This window comes from Lagopus leucura, unplaced genomic scaffold (genome assembly GCF_019238085.1).
Source record: "Lagopus leucura isolate 7727_CA_CO unplaced genomic scaffold, USGS_WTPT01 Super-Scaffold_73, whole genome shotgun sequence".
NCBI classification, from domain to species: domain Eukaryota; kingdom Metazoa; phylum Chordata; class Aves; order Galliformes; family Phasianidae; genus Lagopus; species Lagopus leucura.
In genome coordinates this window covers 44092935-44117484 of record NW_024962252.1, presented here as the reverse complement: position 1 = coordinate 44117484, position 24550 = coordinate 44092935, and the positions used below count along the sequence as shown (strand labels likewise).

The 24550-nt window shown below is 41.3% G+C and overlaps 1 protein-coding gene across 3 annotated transcripts in view; it reads right to left on the bottom strand.

Annotated features, from left to right (window-relative positions):
* NCOA7 (nuclear receptor coactivator 7) overlaps positions 1-21001 on the bottom strand; it is an 85753-nt gene extending 64752 nt beyond the window's left edge. For all 3 annotated transcript variants that reach the window (XM_042880656.1, XM_042880674.1, XM_042880665.1), the window contains exons 1-2: positions 20916-21001; positions 3110-3241 (exon numbers count right to left, since the gene is read on the bottom strand). In XM_042880656.1, the coding sequence (XP_042736590.1) occupies positions 3110-3159 (50 nt within the window). In that variant the 5' untranslated portion in view covers positions 3160-3241; positions 20916-21001. The remainder of the gene's footprint in view (positions 1-3109; positions 3242-20915) is intronic.
* Positions 21002-24550: the final 3549 nt, after the last annotated feature.

The following is a 24550-nucleotide window of genomic DNA, read 5'->3' as shown; positions in this document are numbered from 1 at the left end:
ACTGAACTGAGGGGAGAGGGATGCAGATAGTAACTTCATGTTAATCTTGCTTCCCCTCTAGTAGTCTAGGAGGTGGTTTGTCAGCACATCACCAGCACTATTCTAACCACATCAAATATTTTGGGGTTCTCAAGTTGAACCTTTCCAACACTTTTTAGTGTAATCCATCAAGACACTGACCATTACCCCCATCAAAAGCTTTCTTGGAAAGGCCAAAGCTACACCAGCTTGAAGACCAAAAGCTGCCTTCTGACAGGAAGCTGGGCCCTTTGAAGTGCTGGCATGGCAGAAAGACTAGTGCCTGTTCTGCTATTCAGACTCACACACTGTCTTGCTCTGCCAACAGAGAACCCAGATTTCACGTAGCTGAGGCTTAAGAGAAAGATTTATATCAGTTTAAAGTAAAATTCCAGAAAATGCAATTATCTCCCATTGTTTAGCTAATGCTTTTGTCCTTGTGGATATCATGTTTTCTCCCATACTGGTGAGTGAAGCTTTCTACTTAAATCTGTATATCTTCATGAACACAGTCCACAAGCTTACTGTAAAATATTTTATTTCAGCAGTGCTGCATATGAGTTTTTTCCTTTCGAAGCAATAAACAAGAAGAATCCCTCTCCTAAAACCATGGTGGAGCAGAGCCCTTTCCCTCACCCTCCTGACACAGAACACAGTTTTTCCTTTCAACAGAAAAGGTATAATGTGTTTTCCACTCTCTGCTTTGTTAAGTGCTAGCCTATTCTCCCATGAAGAACTGTTCTTAACCAGATATAACAGGATCAAGACCAAAGGGGGGCAGATCTCCCTGTAAGAATGTTGATTGTACATATATTTAGATTTTGAAAGTATTATGATTTTCCTAGGCTCACAAAACAAGTTAAAAGAGATAAAGGAAGAAAAATTAAAAACAGTAATGGAAGTAGGGGGGTGCATGTGTTTGGCATCCTCTAAACTTGTTCTTGGCTTAATAAACATGAGTTCAAACTGGCAGCAGAAGCAGGATACTTCAAGTAGCACACAAAACAACCTGAACTTAGAGCCAGAACTATTAAACTCGTGCTCAAACACAAGGACAGAGCAGATGCCCATAGATTCTAAGCTAATGAACTACCAAAACTGACAATGACAATGAAGTACACACCTGATGAAATTATGTAGGTGTGCCAACACTGGGCATCTAAGTTCAGAACTTTTGTCTGCATTAAGTCAAAACTAAAGCCTAAAAAAAACAAAACAATGACAATAAATACAACAATTACTGGCTTATTAGAACTGCCTTAGTACTAAAGACAGTATTAACCACCTATTTATTATTCAGGCACTCCCGTGACATTTACGTTGGTCATGATGTAAAGCAAGATGTTTTACATGACACCTGCTTGCTAGAGGAAACATGCTAGATTAAAATCGCTGACATGCAAATTCTGTTCCACTTCTGCTCCTGACTGCACATGTGGATAATGTGCAAATGTAAGCTGGGCACAATACCTTCTCATCTACTTAAGTTTCTACTAAAAATACATATATACATATATATAAATGTAATTTGAGAATTTGTGCTAGCAGTCTTGTAGAAATCATGCACAGGTTGGCTTAGAGGAGAACTTTCATTTAAGAGCCTATAACCTATGTAAAGGACAAACATGCAAAACAGGAGGGAAAAAGATGATCTCCCCAGTTACATAGCAGCTAAGTGGTAGAACTCAAAATTGATCTCAGGTGTTAAGCAAGGATCAAAAACATCCTGCATCCATTTAGGACAAACTACCTCAAGAAAATTTAGAAGAGACTAGCCACAGGAAAGAAAGTAACATAGGAAAGCTACAAAACAAATTATATAAAATGTCAAAGAGGACTTTGCTGAAATCCCCTAGTGGCAGATCTGGTTTGTTTTTGCAGACAGCATTTAGAGAGGACTCAAAATATTCTCTTCAATACTAATGCACCTTAGTCAGACCCTTCTTGAAAATCACATCTTTTTTAGCAAGAAATTACTTGTTTGATTATACAGTCTCTTCAGATATATTTTACCTTGTTTGATATATCTCTACCATAGCTGACATAGTTTATTTTCATTTCTTAACATCATAAATCAAAATATTTATTTCAACATCAACATATTTGCACTTCTCCAAATGGAAAGCAAGTTACCTGACATTAACAGATGTTCTTTACTGCAATCCTTCAGTCTTTAGCCACCATTACACACCACCTGAAGAGCAATTAATCAGAGCTGCAATTTTCCCCCATGCTACTACTTCAAGCAGGTGTGACAAACATGTCTCTAGGCACCTCAAATTCACTTAGGCTGGTGGTTTAGAACAGTTTTAGTAACAGTTATTTATTATAGAGTAGAGAGAGTACATGGCTTTCCATTTCAATGGTGCAGAAAATGTCTCAGTCAAAGATGTTTTTATACTAGTTTTCTCCTGCCTCCTATTCCCACAGAGTAAACAAGCATTAGTTCTTCTACATTAAAGCTCAGAGATTACTATATATATGTATGTATACACACACATGCACACACAAAATAAAGGAATAAAAGTTTTCAAGAAATCATGATCACTTCTTAAAAAAAAAAAAAAAGCTCAGCCACCACCAATAATTGACTCCAAATGACAGAAAAAATTGATTGAATAAGTATTACATGTGCTTACATAGATGATAAAGTCTAGGCAGCATCATATAGTATACACTGACCCTTTCTTAGCTCACCTTTTCCTATGAGGCAATATCAAATCTCTGCTTTATCTTTAGTCAGATAAGCTTTAGTTTTAGACTTTTTGTTTTAGATGCACTTATTTTTATAAATACTCTCCAAATCCATACTCTGGATGCTGGAAGCCCAAATTGTATGCACATTGCAATTGAATATCCACAGGCAGTTTTCTGTTATAAAGAACAATTACAGTTCAAGTTTGTCTCCACTACCTCAAGGGAACAAATCATTACTCCAGCACTAGGGATGGGCAATGAAAGCACCCTCTGGATACATAACGCAGCACTGGTTTATTTTAAAGCATAATTTAAAAATTATTAAGCCTTGTGAAAAGGCAGAGTGAAGAGTTTGATATTTTAATCAGCATTGGAATAAAACCTATAACTTTACCGAGCAAAATAGCCTTGTCTTCTTTCCTTTTTCTCTTCCTTGGTCTCCATTATGTACAGTCAAATGGGCAAGGTGAGCAGCCAGGAGTGATGCTCTTCTTCCCCTCAGTACCTCATATCCAGGCAGAGTTCTCTGTATATAAAATTTAAAAACAGGAAGTTCATAAGTCAGTATGTCAATAAAACGTACAAAAAATTGTGGTAATGCAGTTGACTTACTGGCAAAGCAAAGTAGAACTTTAACCAGTCAGTACTTACACAAGATAGATATTCATTTAGCATACAGTAAGTCAAACAATAAATGCACTCAGGCCAATTTCTCTGGCAGAGAAAGAGGCGTACTGCAAAGCAGGTAATCTAAAGAGCAGTAGAACTTATAAAACTCTGCAACGATTAAAACCTTTGGCAGCAGTTAAATAGATTATACCAAAACATCTTCCTGGTGTTTTACAGGTAAGAAGATCAAGACTCTTCAGAAACATCCCATGCAAACAGTAAAACCAGAAAGATACGTAATGTTGACTTTATTAAAAAAAAATCTGCAAAATAGTGAGAAGAAATTCAAGAATAATGAAAAGGAAAAAAAAGTAATTGGTATTCTTCAAACAGCTTTTACTGTTGTGATACACAACAGTACACAATATACAAGTTCAAACAAGTATGCTAGGAAAAGAAACAGGATCGATCTCCTCCTCTCCAGATAAATTGTAGTATTCCCACCTCTTGTTAATCAGAGGTGAGAATTTCAGAACTGCTTGGCGCTTACTGTAATGAATCATATGCCATATCAATTCCTTTCAGAGAATCTTGTCATGTATTTTATCCTCTTCCCCCCTCCAGTACACATTCAGCCTACCCTGAAGGCTTGTGCAAACACACAGTCAATTTCTTGAGAACTCTTTATCAGATTCAAGTTTAAATCAAAAGTTACTACTAAACATTTTAGTCTAATGGACAACAAAACAAATAAATGAAAAACACATAAGTTATGATTCATAGAGGAAGAAAAGTTACCTCACACACATAATCACCTCCTATGATTTTTTTCTGCATTAAAAGATCATAAGATATAAACTGCCAGATGTCAACAAAAGAGGTCATGCAGGAAAAACAGACTAATCTACTTGAAAAGCCAAAGAGCATATCATGCTGCATTCTATCAGAAATACTTGCCATAATTTTTTTCCATATTTATGAAGTCCTTGGCAATTAAAGCCCACTGCTTCAAAATGCACTTTCCTTACTCACTGATGTGGTGTATATCCAGCACTTCAAATAATCAAGTTTCTTTGATCTCTATGCATCAGGCAGAGACTTATGATGGTCAGTATGTGATAGCATTCTTTAAATGGCAAATTTGACTGTGACATCTTTGGTTTATAAATGGAATACTATTTTATCCCTGCAAATATTGTGTGCTGTAGTCTCCAGCAGAACGCAGAAACTGACATTACAGCACCCTGCTCAGCTGCACAGCCATAAGAGGATATAAAGAATTCCAGTATAACCTTATCTCCTCTATTGAGGTAAGTCTTCAGGCTTTCAGATGATCAAAAAATAGTGTCTTTGTTACAACTGCATTTAGAATTACAAGTCTTTCAAAAGTGCACAATCACCACCTACATGGCAAACTACACAGAGCTCAAAGACAGAGGAACTAGCCTTTCCCCTTTGCCTACTTTCCCTTTATTTACAGGCTGTGGTGTGTGAATAATAGCACTGACTGGTCACGGCTGAACCTCGTGTTGATGTCAAGAACTACCAAATAACCAAAGCACTGAGATAACATTAAACTCACAAACACGAAAACAGTGGGACTCACGGAAATGAGAACAGGGAAGTGTCAAGAGTCCTCTCATATGACAGCTAGAAAGCACAGGATGAACAGAGGGAAGGAAGATCTCTCCCTGGGGTCTCATCCTGTGCAAGAGATGGAAGCACACTCCTTCCATTCACTCTCTTCCGTGATTTGCTGATCCCACCCAGTGGAAAGAATATCTGCTGACTAAGGAGCCAGGAGTAGAAGGACTGTCCTGTGAGTGCTGGAGCAGCAACACCTGGGCTCTGCAAAAAGGGTGAGAAGAAAGGTAGATGCTGGTAGGGTTTCAGCCTAGAGCTGCATGTGCTACAGAAAGCATCAGCACAAAACAATCATGGCATTGCTTAATTTGAATCATAGCACCATAGAATGGCCTAGGTTGAAAAGAACCACAACAGTCATCGAGTTTCACCTCACCCTGCTATGTGCAGGGTCACCAACCACCAGACCAGGCTGCCCAGAGCCACATCCAGCCTGGCCTTGAATATCTCCGGGGATGGGGCATCCACAACCTCCTTGGGCAACCTGTTCCAGTGCGTCACCACCATGTGTGAAAACTTCCTCCTAAATTTGACAAATGTGAGGTTTATTGTGTTCAGAATAGATGGGCATTTCACAAATTGAAGTGCCCTATGTTACCCATAGACTAGAGGTAACACAAAGGCAACCTAGTGGAAAATGGCTTAATTTTCTTTCTTTTGGAAATAAAATACACAGGAATCTTGTATCCAATAAATGAGTACTAGAAATTTTGACAAGAAAATAATTTAACAAGTCTCACTTGAATTAGAATTGATTTGGCTCACCTTCTTAAAAGAAACAAAAAGTATTATCCCAGGAAGGTCTACTTACAGTTGAAAATTGCAGTTGAAAATCACAGTTGAAAAATTGTACTCTGAAAACATTTTCTTTCAGTAATACCATGGAACAACAAATGGAATAGGAGTGCATCCTTTATGACCTCCAAGTTTGCTTGTTTTTTCTTTTGCGATTTGTCAAGTGCTAATTACCTTTAAGGAACAAAAGCCTAAAAGCTAGGAGGATCGAGGTAACCTGCAAGACTAGTATTTCTGAAAGGCCCTTTTCAGTTTTCGGTTAAATAGCAGTACAAAAGCAACATTTACTTCATAGGTTTTCAGTAACACTTTAAAATTACATCAGAAAAGGGAAACTAACTCCACGCTCCTTCCCTATCTGTCCTTCAACAACTCCCAATAAGGAAATAACAGGTATTCTTTCTTAACTGCTGAAAATGTTATTATGGATACAAAATTATAATGCATTTCTGTTTCCTGGTACTCTTCTCTGATGAAGATCAAGATTGAATCAGGCAGACTATTAAAAATGCATATATTTAGGGATATTTATATGCTGGGACACAGATGTTACTCATATATCATGAGAACAGTCTAAACCCAAATGATGAAAAAACTGATATACAGAAATTGCAAGCTCCCTTTAATCCTTTCTATACTAAAGCTAAAATACACAATTATAATCTCGTTGTTATGTGCCTACTGCAATGCTAATTGTTCTACAAGATAATTTCAAAAGAAGAGATAGTCCTGATGCACAAATAATGCACTTATGTAATGATCCTGTTAAAAGCATACTGCTCTACAAATTCAGCCAATGTCAGGTAACATCTCACCTAGTAATCACAGGAAGAAAAGGGCAAAATACAAAAATTACTTCTAGCTGTTTAAAGTCTTGATACTTTAAACTTTTTCCAATTATAGTAGCATATTTTTTGATACTTTATGCTTTGTCATTTTAGACATGGTGCCAGGCAGCTACTGGAGTATTCATAAGAAGAGCTGGAATGCTCCAGTAAAGCCACACAAGTAAAAGGAACAGACTGAACTCCTGACCACCACTTTTTCTTCCGTACCTTCTCTAGCATGAAAAATGATATACCTTGCTACTTTCAGTGGAAGTAGTCTGCAGTTTTTAAGAGATGACAGCAGATCTGCTTGCTATACTCAATAATAAGAACTCAGAATTCCTGCATGCTGGCATCAGTTATCAGTCCTCCAATTACTTTCCAAGACCACGCACATGAGCAATAGCATGTTCAACTAACTATGCAGAAGCCAAGAAAATATCTGAACACTTTTTGAACATTCAACAGACTTGATAGCTTGCGTTTGGCCACCTGCGCTCATTATAAGTCCAGAGGAAAAAAAGGAGTGCATAAAATCAGCAGAGCATTTAAAGGAGGATTATAGAATCACAGAATTGTAGGGGTTGGAAGGGACCTCTAGAGATCATCGAGTCCAACCCCCCTGCCAAAGCAGGTTCCTACAGCAGGTCGCACAGGTAGGCATCCAGGCAGGTCTTGAACATCTCCAGAGAAGGAGACTCCACCACCTCCCTGGGCAGCCTGTTCCAGTGCTCCGTCACCTCACCGTAAAGAAGTTCTTGCGCATGTTTGTGCGGAACTTCCTATGCTGCAGTTTCTGGCCGTTTCCCCTTGTCCTGTCTCCACTCACCACTGAAAAGAGTCCGGCCTCGCCATTCTGCCCCCCACACCTTAGATATTTATAGACCTGGATCAGGTCCCCTCTCAGCCTTCTCTTCTTAAGGCTGAACAGACCCAGTTCACTCAGCCTTTCTTCATAGGAGAGATGCTCCAGGCCCTTCACCATCTCTGTGGCCCTCCGCTGGACTCTTTCCAAGAGATCCCTGTCTTTTTTGTACTGGGGAGCCCAGAACTGGACGCAGTACTCCAGATGAGGCCTCACCAGGGCAGAGTAGATTAGCAGGATCACCTCCCTCGACCTGCTGGCCACGCTCTTTTTAATGCACCCCAGAATGCCACTGGCCCTCTTGGCCATAAGGGCACACTGCTGGCTCATGGCCAACCTGTCATCCACCAGGACACCCAGGTCCCTCTCCGCAGAGCTCCCCTCCAGCAGGTCATCCCCCAACCTGTACTGGTGCACGCAATTATTCCTCCCCAGATGCAAGACTCTACACTTGCTTTTGTTAAAGCTCATACGGTTTCTTACTGCCCAGCTCTCCAGCCTGTTCAGGTCTCGCTGAATGGCAGCACAGCCTTCAGGCGTGTCAGCCAATCCTCCCAACTTCGTATCATCAGCAAACTTGCTGAGGGTGGCCACTATCCCCTCATCAAGGTCATTGATGAAGGTGTTGAACAAGACCGGATCCAGCACAGACCCCTGAGGAACACCGCTAGTTACAGGCCTCCAACCGGACTCTGCACCACCAACAACGACCCTCTGCGCTCTGCCAGTCAGCCAGTTCTCAACCCACCTCACTGTCCACTCATCTATCCCACACTTCCTCAGCTTTGTTATAAAGATGTCATGGGAGACAGTATCAAATGCCCTGCTGAAATCAAGGTAGACTACATCCACTACTCTCTTCTCATCCACCCAGCCAGAGATAACATCATAGAAGGCTACCAGGTTGGTCAAGCATGACCTCTGCCTGGTGAACCCACGCTGACTGCTCCTGATATCCACCTTTTCTTCCAGTTGTTACAAAGATGGTGAAGAGTCTAGAAGGCAAGATGTGTGAGGAGAGCCTGAAGTCCCTTGGTTTCCTCAGCCCAGGATAAAGGGAGGCCTCATGGCAGCCCAGGATAAAGGGATCTCCTCATGAGGGGAGCGGAGGAGCAGCACTGAGCTCTACTCTCTGTGACAGGACCAGGGCCTAAGGAAGCAGCATGGAGCTGTGTCAGGAAAGGGGCAGCTGGGGGTTAGGAAAAGGTTCTTCACCAGAGGGCAGCAGGCATGGAGCAGGCTGCCCAGAGCAGTGGTCATGGCACTGAGCTGGCAGAGTTCAAAGACTGTTTGGAGAACTCTCTCAGAGACAAGGTTTGGATTTTGAGTGGTCCTGTGTGGAGCCAGGAGTTCAACTCCATGATTCTCATGGGTTGCTTCCAACTTAGGATATTCTATTATTCCATGATTTAAAATCATGCAATTCTCTCCATCCCTCTCTACACTGTTGAGTCAAAACATCTCTCAACCTTTTATCTGGTAGGATAATATTGAAATTCCCCCCTTAAGAAATGAAGAACTGAGCTCTAAATACCTTCCGCATGCTCACATAAAAGCAGAGCAGCAACGTGCGCAAATATCCTCCCACTAGAGAGAGCAGGTGCAGGCTATAGCATCTCACACAACAACAGCTCTTTATTTCTGCTTCTCTATTCTAACTCAGCCCCGAGATTACAGATAAACAGCATACATCTGCATCACTACACGTTTCCTTAATATTATCTGCTGCAGAACAAACATTCCAGTGTTGCCACTCACAGGTTTGGGGTGTGAAGCATTACTGAGGATTCCACTCAGCTCTGCAGCAGAGCGCCTTCTTATGGCTAATAAGGCTTCTGGGTATACATGCCACTTTGGCACTAAAGAGCATACCATAAGAAGTGACAAAGATTACATCAACCAGTCAGTACTAAGACCAAAAAATCAAACATATATGTAGTACCTTAAGAGCAATATTACAAATCTCCACCAAGTTACCAGAGTAAGAAGTTGTATGACAACAGAGGGATGGTATTTTTAGCACATTAGTTCTGAAATTGAACACCTGGGGTTGCTGTCTGTGTCTCTGGTCAGCCCAAAGCAGGTATCAGGCACTTCACATATGCAAACAGATGCACACTAACATGGCTGTAGCACAGGATCACACAGAACATGCCAATAAAGCACAGCAGAGACTAATTACATTAAATTAGATTCAGTAATTCTGAAATTGAGAGTTTATTCTAAAGCTATCTTAAGATAAATGTAAGATTTTTTTTCTATAACTATATAGTCACAATGTAATTAGCACATAAAGTACAATGCAATGCTAAAACATTAATAAGCACTATCTCTATAAAGAAGTACCAGTCTAGTGTACTTAAATGAAGGGCACTAAACAAAACTAGGAGAGCTTTCCCACTTCAGTGAAGTTGGGGCTGATCACTCATCTGTTGTTAAGAACAACCCTTATTTATGCATATAACTCCACTGACCTTTAAAGTGTTAAATCTGTCATGTTTCGTGCAACAGGGCTACACTCCTAAAAGCTCCAAATGCAAAAATTAAAAAACTGAAAGTGAATTTGTATGCAGAAATCATTTCTACACTTCCTCTTCAGACTAAATGTGCAGACCAGTATCACAAATTCTCCATCTTAAGCACAGCACTTGACAGCAGCTTGTTCTGCCTACATCATGTGGACATCATGTGGACTTGCAACATCATGTTCAGAAGCCCAGTATAGTAGAGATAAAATATGTAAGGGAAAAACATATATTTTCTTAAGGAACTGGCTGAAATGGTTTAAGAGGTTATTATGCCTACTGCAGAGTAGCAAGCTAACAGTCATTTCCATTCTTCATTAACGCAGTAAAAGCAGGCTAAGTTTAGATCATCTTTAACTTGCCAACTAAATATGCAAGAGCCAAACAGAGTTCAAATAAAATAACCCCAATGATTAAATGAAACAGACATTTCTGATTCTGAAGCAGAACATCAATAACAAAAACTTGAATCAGTTCCTATGGACTCTCCAGCTAAATCATTCCTAGCTTACTGGGGAGGAAAATTTTACCACTAACTCAGGCTATCATATTTCACACAGAACAAAGCGAAGCAAAAGAGCTGCCAGAAAGCCCAGGCCACAAGTGAGAGCTGTCAAGAGATTTAATCTTCCTGATCAGGGAGCTGAACATCGCCAGACATATTTTCCATTAAGATCAATGCACTTTACTGCATAACTCAACAGTGGTTTTAAGAAATTAGTTACAAAACTGTAAACCGATAAGCAAAGTGCTATGTCATACTGAATGAGAAAGTGCAGTACTGTTTGAAATCAGAAGATTTTCATTTTTAAATCAGGAGTTAAGATTCTGTAGAATTTGCTGCCCCCTGAAGTTTTAGAAGAATTAACCCCTTCATTTTCTTGTATCTCCTGTGTCAACTCATCCTGGTTCAAGTAAGATATCAAAACCATGCTCTCTGAACCCAACACTTTCCACATTCACTGTGTACAGGTATACATGGTATGGTGAATCAATATGCCAAATCCTGAATGCTTTATGGACTGTTGACAGAAAGCACTGGTTCCTTCCGACAAATGTTGTAACAGAAGATACAAGGCAGCAGAAAAACATCAACATTTGGATAAGGAGAACAAACTGTGCAGCAACCAAAATACAAACAACCTCGTACATGTAAACAATGGAAGCATCCAGGAACGTTCTCCAGTTATTTTGTAAATGTTAGTAACTTCATTAAGTAATCTACACCTCCCAAAATTCCTTGTTAAAAACATTTGCTCTCATTTCAAAGGCAGCAGGCTGAGACCCAGAAGGACGTTGTTATCAATCAGTAAAGTTGCTACAAAACCACAGCTCAATGTGCCCTTCTTTCCCAAGATATTTTGTCAGTGAAACCAAGTCTATGCTTATGAGAGATACTGAGGTATCTCTACCATTCTTTATAAGGTATTTCTGAGACAAATCCTAGGCTGATGTACGGCGTCACAGTTTCAGCATTATTGAACAAGAGAAAGATCAAATTTACCATATCTAGAGATGATAAAACAAACGTCTGTCTCTTGCCTTACTATTCTGTGATTTTCTGAAAATCAGCTGACTGCCAGGTGCAACTTTCATACCAGCTGAAGTGCCAGAAGAACTGTCCTATATCACGTACGTAGGACACGGTTAAGTGGCACTGGATCCCAGTGTCACAAATCCCAGGCCTGGTCACACCTCAGAGGCTTTCCTATGAATCAGGTCCTGCAAGTGGGATTTGCACTGGCAAAACAAGCATAGCTCCTCACACAGCAGTATCCCCAGTAACAGATGTATAGTAAACAACCTTCGCAAACTGAGTAGTCCTTGGTCAGCACAAGTACCAATCCAAAGAAAGTGGGCTTTTTGAAGGTGCTAGAACACGCCCATGCAGCAAGCAGCTACCATGGTTTGAAGTGCTGCTGCTCTTCATCTTTCTCCTTTTCACCTGCTACAATTATACGTTATCACTATTCCACCAAAAACTGGCACACAAATTACCTGTGAGTAACAGAGTCAGCAGAGAGACTCCATACCTGCAGCCCAGTTTATCTCCTGCCATGTCAGCTCACACCCACTTCCACCCAGCTGATCTACTGAAAGCAGCACAGGCCTTTGTTCTGCGCAGATAAACTACTCACACACATTTATTATGGCAGAGTTGACAGAAAAAAACAGACCTGCAGATGTAGACTTAACTCCTTGTATAGTCACCCAGCATGGCGGGCCTCAGCAACTGCACAGTTTGACAGCTGACAAGAGGAGCCAGTGAGTGACAGGCACGGACTACAAAAGAGAAAAGCACACTCTAAGGGTCACAAACTTGGTCAGCATATTTTCAGTGCTCTACAGAATAAGGCCAAGTAAATGATAAAGTATTAAGATATATACATAAATCTATCAATTTAATGGGAAGCACTTGAACTGGTCGAGTATATTTCCAATAAAACTCATGCTGTAAAAATTACTATAAATTTTTATTTAAGAAGTAATAGCATTTTCAAGTTTTCAGGGAAAAAAAAAAAAAAGATGAAATTAACAGCCTACTAACATCACAGTATAAAAGATTAACATTCATAAATACTTTCTCTCTTATAAAAGCCACTCAAGACAGAAGAGGTAATTGAAGAGAAAATGACCATTTTCCTATTCTACCCCAACATTCCAATCCACTTTGCCTGCAAGGACTGATGCAAATCCAGGGGCATGACTGCACCTCTCACCTGCCTCTCAAGAAGCAGTGGAGCTAAGAGTAGGAGTGGAGCAAAAAGGGAGTCTCACAATAACACAATGCAAACGTTTTCTGATTTGAAACACCCTGAACAGTACCAGAATGCCAGGTTTCCATAGCAACCTCAATTCTGCCATGAATACATTGTACATTAAGTAACACATTGAACAGTTTAATTGTAACAGAAAATCCTGTCAGTTCCTAACACAGCAATAAACACTGGAGACCTTCCCTAGCAATTTCTGAGCTGCCCAGCCTGCAGCACTTAGTGCATCACAGTGCTTTGGCACTGCAGGATATGACACCAGTGCAGGCCACAAGTACCCAGATGCTGCAGGCCATGGTGCAGCATTGCCACAGCGCTCCAACAGCTGGCTGTGCCCTTACTGCTGCATGGCCTGAAGCCTGTCTCAATAGCAGCAATGTTTCTAATTATTTCCTTCCTTCTTGCACAAGCCCTTTTGGTATTGTGCAACGAAGAATGATTTAGTCCCCGTGCTCCCCTGAAACATCCTCAAAGCCCTTATTATCTTTCTGTTCTTCCTTTCTCCAACTAAGGACTTCCATACAACATGAAAGGCAACTTCTGGTCCTGTACTGACAGTCAGTTTGCACCATTTACAAGGCAAAAACTCCTATGTGAAACCAAATTTACCTTGATATATATATAACACAGCATTGCCACATTTACCTACTTCTAATTTGACAGTCTCTCTGAAGAGCTACTTGCTTCTGGCCAGAAGCAGAGGAACAGTTTTTCTGTGTTATAGATATTTGTGCACAGCTGAGTGTCCGCTTGAAAATATTCAGGTAAATAAGATTTATGTTAAAGAGATACAGCTCATACAAACCACCTGTAGGCTTTTTTTTTTTTTTTTACAGTGTACGTAACTGGCTCAATGATGGAGGTATTCAGCCTGTGAGACAATTCAAAGCGCTTTTTTTTTTTTTTTTTTTTTAAAAGGACAACTTAAAAATAAGACTGAATTAAGACTGAACAGCTGCATAAAAACAGAAGCACGGAAATTACTTGGTATTATTGCTTTACCGAAAGTTTTACCTTCAGATTATTTGAGCGTTTCAAACTGTGATTGAACTGAGGTGCTCTTGTTGATCAGAGCAGGCTGACTTTGAAACTAAAAGTATGGTGCACTGAGTGTAGCAACAAAATATCTCAGCATTTCCAAAGCCAAACATTCCTCTTTTTTTTGCTAGGGAAAAAAAAAGCCTTCACAAAGTTTGACCTGATTTTACAAATAGCTTCAACCAATTGCTCCAGTGCTGCACTTTCATGGAAGCCATTTCAGCCTCAAAGCAGGTACTGCAATATCGCTGAGCCCTGCACTCACACAGATTTATGTCTGCATCAAGTGCCTTCAGAGGGACTACTTGCTTATTGTACTTCCAGTACCTAAGTACAGTTCTGCAGAATTGGAGCCTAAAGATAAAATCTGTGGGCTTTTCTTTCACTCCACGTTAGTCCTAACAGAGCTGGTAATGTTGAGTGTTTCAGACTGCCCACATATTCCAAGCAAAGACTCATTTTCTCTTGTTTACAGCTACATCAAAGTAATTGCTTGGCTGATCTCAAGTTAAAGTCATCCAAAATAGCTAATCTATTAACAGCATTTTTTTTGTTCACGTTAGAGCCTTTGTTTTTAAACCAGCTTGAGTGTCTAAAACTTAAGATTTGGTAAATAACAATTCAGACCTTTTCAAAGTCCCTCTGGAAATCTGTCTCCAAACTGGGTAAAAATATACAACTTTAAAAAAAAGAAAAAAAAAAAAGAAAAAAAAAAATCTAGCTCATACCTACCATGCCTGGGTATGTAATTCAACAGTATTTCAAAAAGCACTGGCACATTATTTATAGGAAGTATATTATCCTAGAACTAGATATATATTCCGATCAATAACTACTACATGATTTAGAAGTAAATCTACACTTCAAATCCAGAATGCACTGCTGGCTAACCTAATGAACAGACAGTATGTGGCATGAGCTTCTCATGGGGTCAACACGGCTTTTCTGAGCCTTTCTGCTTGCTGAACTCAGCGAGGCAGAAAGATAAAAAGTGAAGGGAAACAGGAAGATACATTTCAAGGCCAGATAAAATAAATCTCTATTTATAACACAGTCTGCTGTCATCCTAGAGCCTTTCACTGATAAAATAATCATCTGCAGTTCTTCCATTGCAACATTTAGAACAAATAGCACGTGGAATGAAAAAGACAACAGAAATTAAACAGAAGATGGTTGTAAAATAAAGAATCAGTTAAAACTTTTAAACGCAATGTAATGTTGACTGCAAAGTAGTTAAGAAACAGAAATTAAATAATCTAATAAGTTCATAGATAGACAGGAGAGAAGAAAAAAAAGGCAAAAAACAAAGGCAGAAGAGATACTTTTAAAGGCCTGTTACCATTTACTGAGGGATGGCAATCATTTTGGCTAAGAAATACATTTTGAAAGTTGAAGCCCTTCCAAAAAGTGCACAAAAATATCACTGCATTCTGAATACACACGGGATGGATTCTGCAAGAAGCAGGTACTTCTGCTCTGCAAAGTTTTGGTATTTTCTTCCCAGAAGAAAAACCAGGAACAGAACGTACCTTTCTTGCTTTTCTCATAAACCTAATCTGAAACAGGCTTCAGAGATGAACAGAAGGACTAAGACCAGTTCTCCTAGATAATGTATTTTCCTCATTGCTCACTACTCATTGAGTCTATAGGCAGCTCACCAACGTCCACCAGGGCATCAGGCCCAGTTGTTTCCATGTTCCCCCCATTCATGCTGAAAGCAACTCCGCATTTTTTGAATTTATCATCCCAGTAAGCTTCTAGAGAGAAGCACTCACTGATAGCTACGAGTTGTAAAAGCTGCCTATTATCTTCCAAGTTCAGCTTGAGATTGACAGCCACCAGGGCAGTGTTCAGGAAAGGACACAACCAGTTGACAAAACACTGGAACTTACCACTTGTATAACACTGTCAAATGCACAGTGTCAACTGAGTGGGAGAAAACTTTTCTCATGACAATGTGCTGCTTGTATTAACAGAAACCATGCCTTACAATATGAAATCCAATTTTCAAAACAAATAATCCGCTTTTAAATTTGCTGACTGATCAGCTAACAGCAGGCTCTGTTTTAAGGAATGAAGAATTCTTGTATTAAAGGAAACAATTCCTCTCCCATCAACAACTATGTCAGCATGAGCTCCACACCAGAGATTTTGCTTTCAGTCCTGTGTGACTGCAGCAGAACACAAAGAGATGACACTGCAAAAGTTCCTGCCTAGCCTCTGCACAGCAATGTAATGATGCCAGCCATCTCTCACTATCTATTCACCTCCCAGCAATGTCTAACCAACAAAGCTCAGCATCATATCCTCCCTGAAAACAAACAAACAAACAAACAGTAAATCAAAGGAAATTTCTTCAGCTGATATGCAAGCACAAGGGCTGGAGAACAACGGACTGCAGTGAGTGAAAGTCATGCTTGTCACTCCTTTGAGTTCATAATTCATCTCCTAGCCACACTGATGACTACTCCAACTGCTTGTTACTTGACCCTCCACATGCGGGTGACAGTGGTTTCCATCCATGTCCATCAACTGTCACATGGCTGTTGAACATTAGGCCCATATCTGTGCAGGTGACTGGCTTATATCAGTCAAAGTCAGTCTTTCACCACACACCTGTATGTGTTTCAACACATAGGATATGCTACTCCATAACAAAGTGGAAATCAAAGACTTTCCCATTTGCTTCACCATCCATTGTCACCACAATGTCATCATTCACACCACACATCCACTGGACAACATCTGCAGGCTGGAAGCTCTTGGAAATGGGATTGAAGGAACTCTGAGGATTTTATGCCAAAAGTTACCAGAGTTATTACTATTAATCTTCAGCAGCTTCACTGCAGAAGGCTCAATGAGTGACAGGAAAAAGAAAAAAAGGAGTTTGAAAAGTCAAACACTGCTTGCAGATTACAAGAAAAGTTGTTTGTTCTTCAATAGATACTCTAAATATCATACAAAATAGTTTGCACACTGACAAGTGACTCAACATGAAAGTACTTCTGAGCCACTGATGATAGTGAATTGTTCCCTACTACATCCCAGGTAAGAACCCAGGCAGATTCCAATCAGTTTCTGGTATCACAGCATCACCTGAGCTGGCAGGAAGCCATCCATACATCTTCCTCCAAGAGTGAAGGTGGCAGCAACAGTTCATAAAAATTTATACTTCTTTTCTATCTTCTACATCAGTCTTAGAGTATTTAAAAAGAAAACAAACCAGAAAATAAGACAGATGGCATGTGGAACAGAGAGGAGGAAAAAAAAAAAGATAAGTGTAGCTGCAGAGAGAAAGCACTGCTAGAAAAGATTTACATTTACTTGGAAAATGACATAAAGTTACCTTTTCTTTAGACAAGGTTCCTCCTACTTTGAGTTCAAGGTATTAGAAGCTCTCATTGTGAACTGCCACAGAACAAAGCTGTGATTTTTTGAGACACTCTTTGTCTTAGATTTGGGGAAACAGCTTTCAGATATCTACAGAAACTCTGTGGGGAAGATTCCCAAATCAGTCAAAAAGAGTGAAGCTAGCATAGGAAAGTCTTCTTTCTGAAAATTAGTAACTGTTAACAAAAAGGCTTATAAATCCTGCTGAAGTGGAAAGGGAAAGAAACAAACACTCTTAATTTGACACTTTAGGCAAAGATAAACACAAATCTTGCCTGAACAAACAGGTACAGAATCCTTGCTCAGCTCTGATATTTTCTGTTCCTGTAAACCTGGTTGACACTGCCATCACTCAAACATGATAGGCAGTTAGAGAGCCTAGATTGTAAGAAGGATGCTGAAAGAAGATACATCCTCCCACCTCAGTCAAAAAAAAAAAAAAAAAAAAAAAAAAAACCCCCAAAGCATACTATAAGTAGCCATGGCAAAGTACATTTAGTTATCGAACAGGAGGCCTGGTGCTCAATTACAAGTTTTACAGGAGACAGAACAACTGAATGTAAGAAACGGCTTGATCTAGCAGGACCTCAAACAACACAGAATCTGAGGCATGCAACTGACAGTTCAGCACGTTTCAAAAGTAAAATTATGAAAAGATCAGAAAAGCCCATTAAGATTATGATGAATATTGTATCCATTGAAAGCTTCAAGTCTAAGCCAGAGGTCTTAGAAGAGAAAAAATTGCCATGAAATTGCAGCTTAAGTCTTGAGTACAAGCTCATCTCTGGGATACTATGTGGTATCAAGCTGAAATACTGATGCAAGCTCTCCAAGTGTAGTCAGAGACTGGGAGCAACCCAGCTGTGAGAGCAAAAGCCGGCACAAGCAGTAACTTGCACTCCCTAGCACTTACTTCTAGCTTCTGTGTTATGTCCCATGGTGAAGTTCGGACAGGCTTTGTCTGGTCTGTCAATGTATCCTCCTTCTGCAGTCAAAAAGAACAGAAATTGCAAATTCATAACAAAGGGCCCCGGGATTGCAGCAGTACACTGTGGAGTTCAAAATGGAATAAACAATAGATGTCTTTTGGCTGCAGCTCACAGCTGCTTACACCTGCTTAATGTTTTCATGTGGCTTTCCACCCACAATCAGAAGGGCTTGAAGAGAAAAGAAGGAAAAATATTCCCATAATGTGTTTGATGTGTCAAACTGAAATAACATGTTTATAGAGGGAATATAATCCCTCTGGTTTGCTTACAATTGTCTCAGGAATAAAGCTAGGGAGAAATGGCTTGGGAATAAGGAAATCAGATCTCAATAAATAAATCTAAAAACTTAATTCTCCTACCTTCACTATCCTCCTTACTGAAGGAGGCTCCTAAGTGAGCCCTCTTGGTGCTAACTTCACTCCTCAGCCGTAGTTACATTTCCTCTTTTGGGGAAAGTGATACCAACCCACATGAAGGCTCTGCAGCAGCAGCGCAATCTATGTATCACACACAAACAGAGTTAGAGCAGACCTTGAGACTGAGCGTCCTCACAGCAGGGAGTAAGAAATGAGGAGCACAGAGGCCAGTACACACCCCCACCCTCGGCGCTGTAACAGCCAGCAGATGCTTCACCAAAACAAGAGCTGAGCCCACAAAACCTTGGACATGTACAGATTATTGATTGTGGGAAGGAAGAGATTTGTCACTCTGTCACGCTCCTTAGCTGGTCACAGCAGACTCACTTAAAGCAAAGGGAAAATTAGTTCCTTCATCCTCCATCTGCATCATAATTATTTTCTGCAGAGATTTCCAACTGCCTGAAGCAGCAGGTCCTTGCATCAGATCACGCTCCAGAGGACTGCGCTAATTTCCACCTTTGACATGCTCACCCAGATGGGTGACTGCAGGGAGTCCCTACAGATGCAATACATATTTAGAGCATTTTCCATAGCTTTGTCAATAACCTTTTAAAGAAATTTTATTCTCAAACACAAATCACTTTTCAACGAATCTGTCCACTGAAGAGAAGTCAGATCCATAAGCTAGCCAAATATTTACAGAAGCAACCCCTGGCCAACCTCAGTCTTCTCTTTCAAAATCCTGGATACACAAAACAACAAAACAGTACTCCCACTCAACAAGACAAGAACTTCTCCAATCAATTCTAAGTCACTTCATCTCCAAAGAGAATCATTTATCATTTCAGCAATAGATGAGCAAATAACAATCAGAATACGGCCACTGACACAGTGGAAACATAAGAGAACAGTCCACTGGGCAAAGGCAAGAGCCATGACTCAGAGACCTGACTTTGCAACTTAGATAAGACACACTTCCAGAAAACCGGATTTTTTAAATGATGTAATAAACAACAAAAGTACTGAATTTAACCCAAGTACAGAATTTCCACCAAACTCAATACTTTGATTCATTAAAAAAAAAGAAAAAAGAAAAAAAAAAAAAGAAAGAGAAGAAAAGGGAATCAATGTAAAATATGCTATGTCTACAAGCAGTCCCAACAACTCCATTAAAGCTCTTCACAGAACCCAAGTTACTTACGGGTTTTGATCCTTAAAATAGTTTCTTATTTTTATGAACGTTATCCTGAATGTAAAAGACAAAAGCACAAGGAAAAGAGAAAATGCAGCCACCCGACCTATGTGTTTTTTACTATGCCTTAAATCTGTTGCTGATAATGCGGCTTCCATTCAGGAACTATATAGGCACATACACTTTCCTTCCTTTTTTCTATTGTGCTCTCCATTAATTCCTGAAGTCTGAGTATGTACACACAACCTTACATACAGGCAAATCCAAAACCCAATATAAAACATAATATAATTTCCATGCAACTGAAATATTTGCTTATACTACAGCCTGGAACAGTTCTCCAGTATGCATTTTAAGCATCATCCAAGTACAGACGCTTAGTCAGGAGCACAGCATCCTGCAGCAAGCCATAATCAATTAACGAGCACCTACCCATCCTTCAAGTCCATTACTACACATTAGCACAAGACACGATGATTTAATGGGCAAACAGTAATAGTGGCGTGCAAAGTAAACACATGGTAGAAGGCTGCCGCTGAGCATAAGCATTCATCACCAGATTCCATCACCTGGAGGCCGCATCGGTCGGTACCACACACTGCCAGCAGCCCGCAGCTCAGCCCCAGGGCCGGGCACCAACGCAGATGCCGAGAGGTTAGCTGCGCACACACGGATGGACGGACGGACAGACAGCAGTCACCGCCGCACCTCCAGCTGTGCTTCTCAGTCACGGTCATCAGAGGCTATAAGTTAACAGGGAGAGCTCGGAACATTCCAGTAAATCACGCGAGGTCTAGGGAAAAAAATCCGATCGGAAGGCTGAAGGCCATCAGCAGAACGACTCGTTCCGCTCCGCCAGCCGCCGCAAGGGCTCGCAGAGAGAGCCCCGCAGGCGGCGACGCTCAGCCCGGCAAGCGCACGGCCACCGCAGCACGGCGAGCGCACACGCAGCCCCCAGCCCCCGGAACGAGGACACGCGGAGCGGAGGGCGGCGCAGCCCTCACCTCCCCTCGCCGCGGCTCCGGGTGACATCCGCACGGCAGCCGAACGGCCGGCCCCGCTCCCTCCCGCCCCGCAGCACCGCAGGGCCCCGGCCGCCGCCCCCGCCCCGCGCCTCCTCCGTACGCCGGGCGGTGACCCCGCGGCTTAACGGCGGACGCGTCCCGGCTTCCCCTCCCCGCGGCCCAGCGCACCTGCAGGGAGGGCGAGCGGCGGCGGCATGGCGGCCGCGGAGACCGCACCGCTCCCCGCTCGGCCAGAGCAGCACCAGCCCCACAGCTCCCGAGCGGCCCGCCTGGGCTCGGCCTGGCTCGCGGCTCCGCCCTAACGCGCCGAGCCGCCTCCAGCCCGCCCCAGGCCCGTGGGAGGGGGCGCGGCCCGCCCCGTGGGTGGTGCGGGGCTGCGTCCGGGTGAGGGGCGGAAGGTGGGCGTCGGGAGGTGCCCAGGGGCTCTCGGTGCCTCAGGTATGGGGCTGAGAAAGGGTCTTCCTCGGAGTGAGGGAAAAGCTTCTCCCCTGTTTAGAGTTTTTAAGGGCAGTACTAAAGCACCGCTTTTGGAAATCCAGGTTTGCGGATGCTGTTATATCCATAGGAAACTGAAATGCCTGTAAACTTCCTCTGTTGTTTCCACATCCACTGCATGCAGACTTCCTCACAAGCACACAGCGAACACCCCAAAAACCCATCCGAATTATCAGAAACTGTTCCCTTGCCTTAGGTAGCTCTGGGTAACCCTATCAGACCTTAGTGGCAGCCTAAATGAGACTTCACTTTCTGTTCCCTCCTCTTGTCAGTAACGAGCTGTGAGAGACAGAAACACCAGGGGAAAGGCCTTCCACATCACAGCATCACTACATCCCAAAGTCTGCTTCAGATGAAAGTCAGAAGACAGGCAGACACCTGCATAAACAGCAACTTAACGTAGCACAAAATGTGTGTGTGTGTGCATGCAGATGGTAAAAAAACTGTGCAAAAATAAAACAAGTGGTGTGCAGGTAGGATGAGGGGAAATGGTTTTAAGTTGAGGGAGGGAAGATTTAGGCTGGATGTCAGGGGGAAGTTCTTCACAGAGAGAGTGGTGAGGTGCTGCCCAGAGGGCTGCCCAGAGAGGGTGTGGATGCCCCGTCCCTGGAGGTATGGGGATTGGATGGGCCCTGGGCACCCTGGTCTAGTATTAAATGTGGAGGTTGGTGGCCCTGCATGTGGCAGGGGAGTTGGAGATTCATGATTCTTGAGGTCCCTTCCAGCCCTAGCCATTCTGTGATTCTGTGATACATCCAGACAACAATTGTTTTTCTTAGTAGTTATGTTAGTCAACCCCAAAGCTTGTTAGATTTAAAGGGAAGTATTTGGCAGGGGCTTTTTTTTTTTTCTTTCTTTTTTTTTTTCTTATTTTTTTTTTTTTTTTTTTAATTTAAAATGGCTTAAATATCCCTTTCATGTTGATTACAGAGCTTATAAATAAGAGGAATAAAACTTTATGTGGTCTGACAGTGATAGGACAAAAGGGAATGGTTTTAAACTAAAGGAGGATTTAGATTAGATGCCAGGAGGAAATTTCTCATTGAGAGAGTGGTGAGGCCCTGGCAGAGCTGCCCAGAGAATCTGTGGTGCCCCATCCTTGGAGGCACTCAAGGCCAGGTTGGATGTGGCCCCAGGCAGCCTGAGCTGCTGGGTAGCAGCCCTGCCCATGATGGGGGGTTTGGGGCTGAATGGCCTTTTAGGTCCCTTCCAAACCCAAGCCGTTTTGTGACTCTAGGATTCTATGATTCCAAGTGTGAATGAAGCTCTCATATGGACATGCAGCTATCTCCCACCACTAAGGTCACTGTTCACAGTATATGTTTTCTGCTGCTCAGTGTCAATATTGGGACAAAACCACTAAAGAGAAAGGAAACCGCAGTCTTAAAATAGTACTCCTTACACAACTTCTTTTGGGTTTGCTGAATTGCAATGGAAGATCTGGGGCCCTACCCACTGAAGTGGAAAACATACTTATCTCTCAGCTGAATTTAAATGTCAGTGACAGAGACAAACACCCTATTCTAACTCCAGGAGAAGTTGTCTCTGTGGAGATGTAATTTACTCTACATCCAAGCACATCACCTGTTTGTCTTGTGCAGAAAACAGTGAAGATAATGCATAAATTCCATATATCAGACAAAGTAACCACACGTTCTTCTCCAGTGTTTACATAGCCCTGAGCATTTCAAAAGTCTATTCTAGCTACTGGCACTGGGAAGAAATCACTCCAGTTCCAGTCACAGCAGCAGAACAAGCACACTAAGGCTGGAACAGAAGCACAGCAGAAGTTCTGGTTACAGAACTGTGAGATATTGCTTGGAATTGAAGTCTTAGAGTTTGTAACATTGGAAGAAACTGTGTGACTTGATCTAATAAACCATTTTATTTTTACTGAGTCTGGAAGCAAGAGATAGTGCCTATCAGCTACAATCATGAACAAGATCTATAGAATAGGTATAGATATAAATACATCTTTGAATTAAAACCTTTGAAACAAAATCTACTTTTGATCTCTGTATAGCATAGGCGATAGAAACAGTCAGAATATTCTACTCTTTCCTGTGACAATATATTCCTGTGGAAAATATTTTAAATGCAGATAATTTAAGACTGTTTAAATCACAGTCTTTGTGATACTGATGCTTAGAATATCTTTACCAGACATTCATGCCTGTTACTGGTTTTGGGATCAGACAAACTTGTTCTATCACTGAACGCACTGTATGGAGGAGATAAAAATGCAAGCTTGGTTTTAATCACTTTCAAGTCATCAATTTTTACTCTTGAAAAAGGGCTTCTTACACAAACTTACATGCATAGTAGCATATTGAAGAACAGACTTCAGATACTTAAGTACAATATTTGAATAGAGTTTGACCTCCTACTGAATATCCACTGCAGTGTATGTTAATAGAACTGCATACATTGAAGAGAATAGAATTGTCAGAGGTACTGACAGTGAATTTCTGGCCTGCACTCAGATCAGCTTCCACAGACATAGAAAAAAAAGAAAAGAAAAAGAAATCGGTTGCTCAGGTAGGGCTCACATGATTTTTTTCCCCAAACATCCGCATCTGTTACCTGACTGCTCATTTATTTAAGGAAGGTAACGCACAATAAAGATTTGCTAAAGTAAAGAATATCCTAACACAGTCCAATTTTGAAAAGGTATAAAAATAAACGTGAGATGGATGTTTTCCCTTCCTATTAGCAGCCATTCTGTCATTGGTTGCTGGTTCTCCCTACCACCCCCAAGAATTGTTACAATTTTTCACTATGAAACAGTCACAAAATAGGTTTGATACAGACAGATTTTTATTCCTATCTGAGTCTCTGCTTGATCCTACCATGCTCTTGGGACTGACTTCCGTTACAACACATCACTAATTTTAGCCTGGTTTCTGCAGTTAGGGCAAAGAGGAATTTTACAAATCTTCTTGACTTTCTTAACCCTGTAGTTTTGAATTAATTGCCTAGATTTAAATCAATTTAGCAGGTAGGGATATGGAAAATTTTTACAAATTTCCCAAAAATGAAACAGACAGAGAGCAGAGCTTTAAAAAAGAGCCTAAAAAAGAAGTTTTCCCCTTGTAACTGATTGTGTTCTCCAGTTTCTTCTGTCAAATGGATCAAACCAGAAGGTGCTTCCAAAATCTCTGCAGAGGAGACTGAGAAATGAAAGCAATTTACTCAGATACAGAAGGAGATAATAACAAAGCTGTATTTCTTTCAAATAAGGTTTTTTCTGAGTTCAGTGGACACTTGACATATTACCCACTGCCATGCCTTATCACAGACCCCAGTAC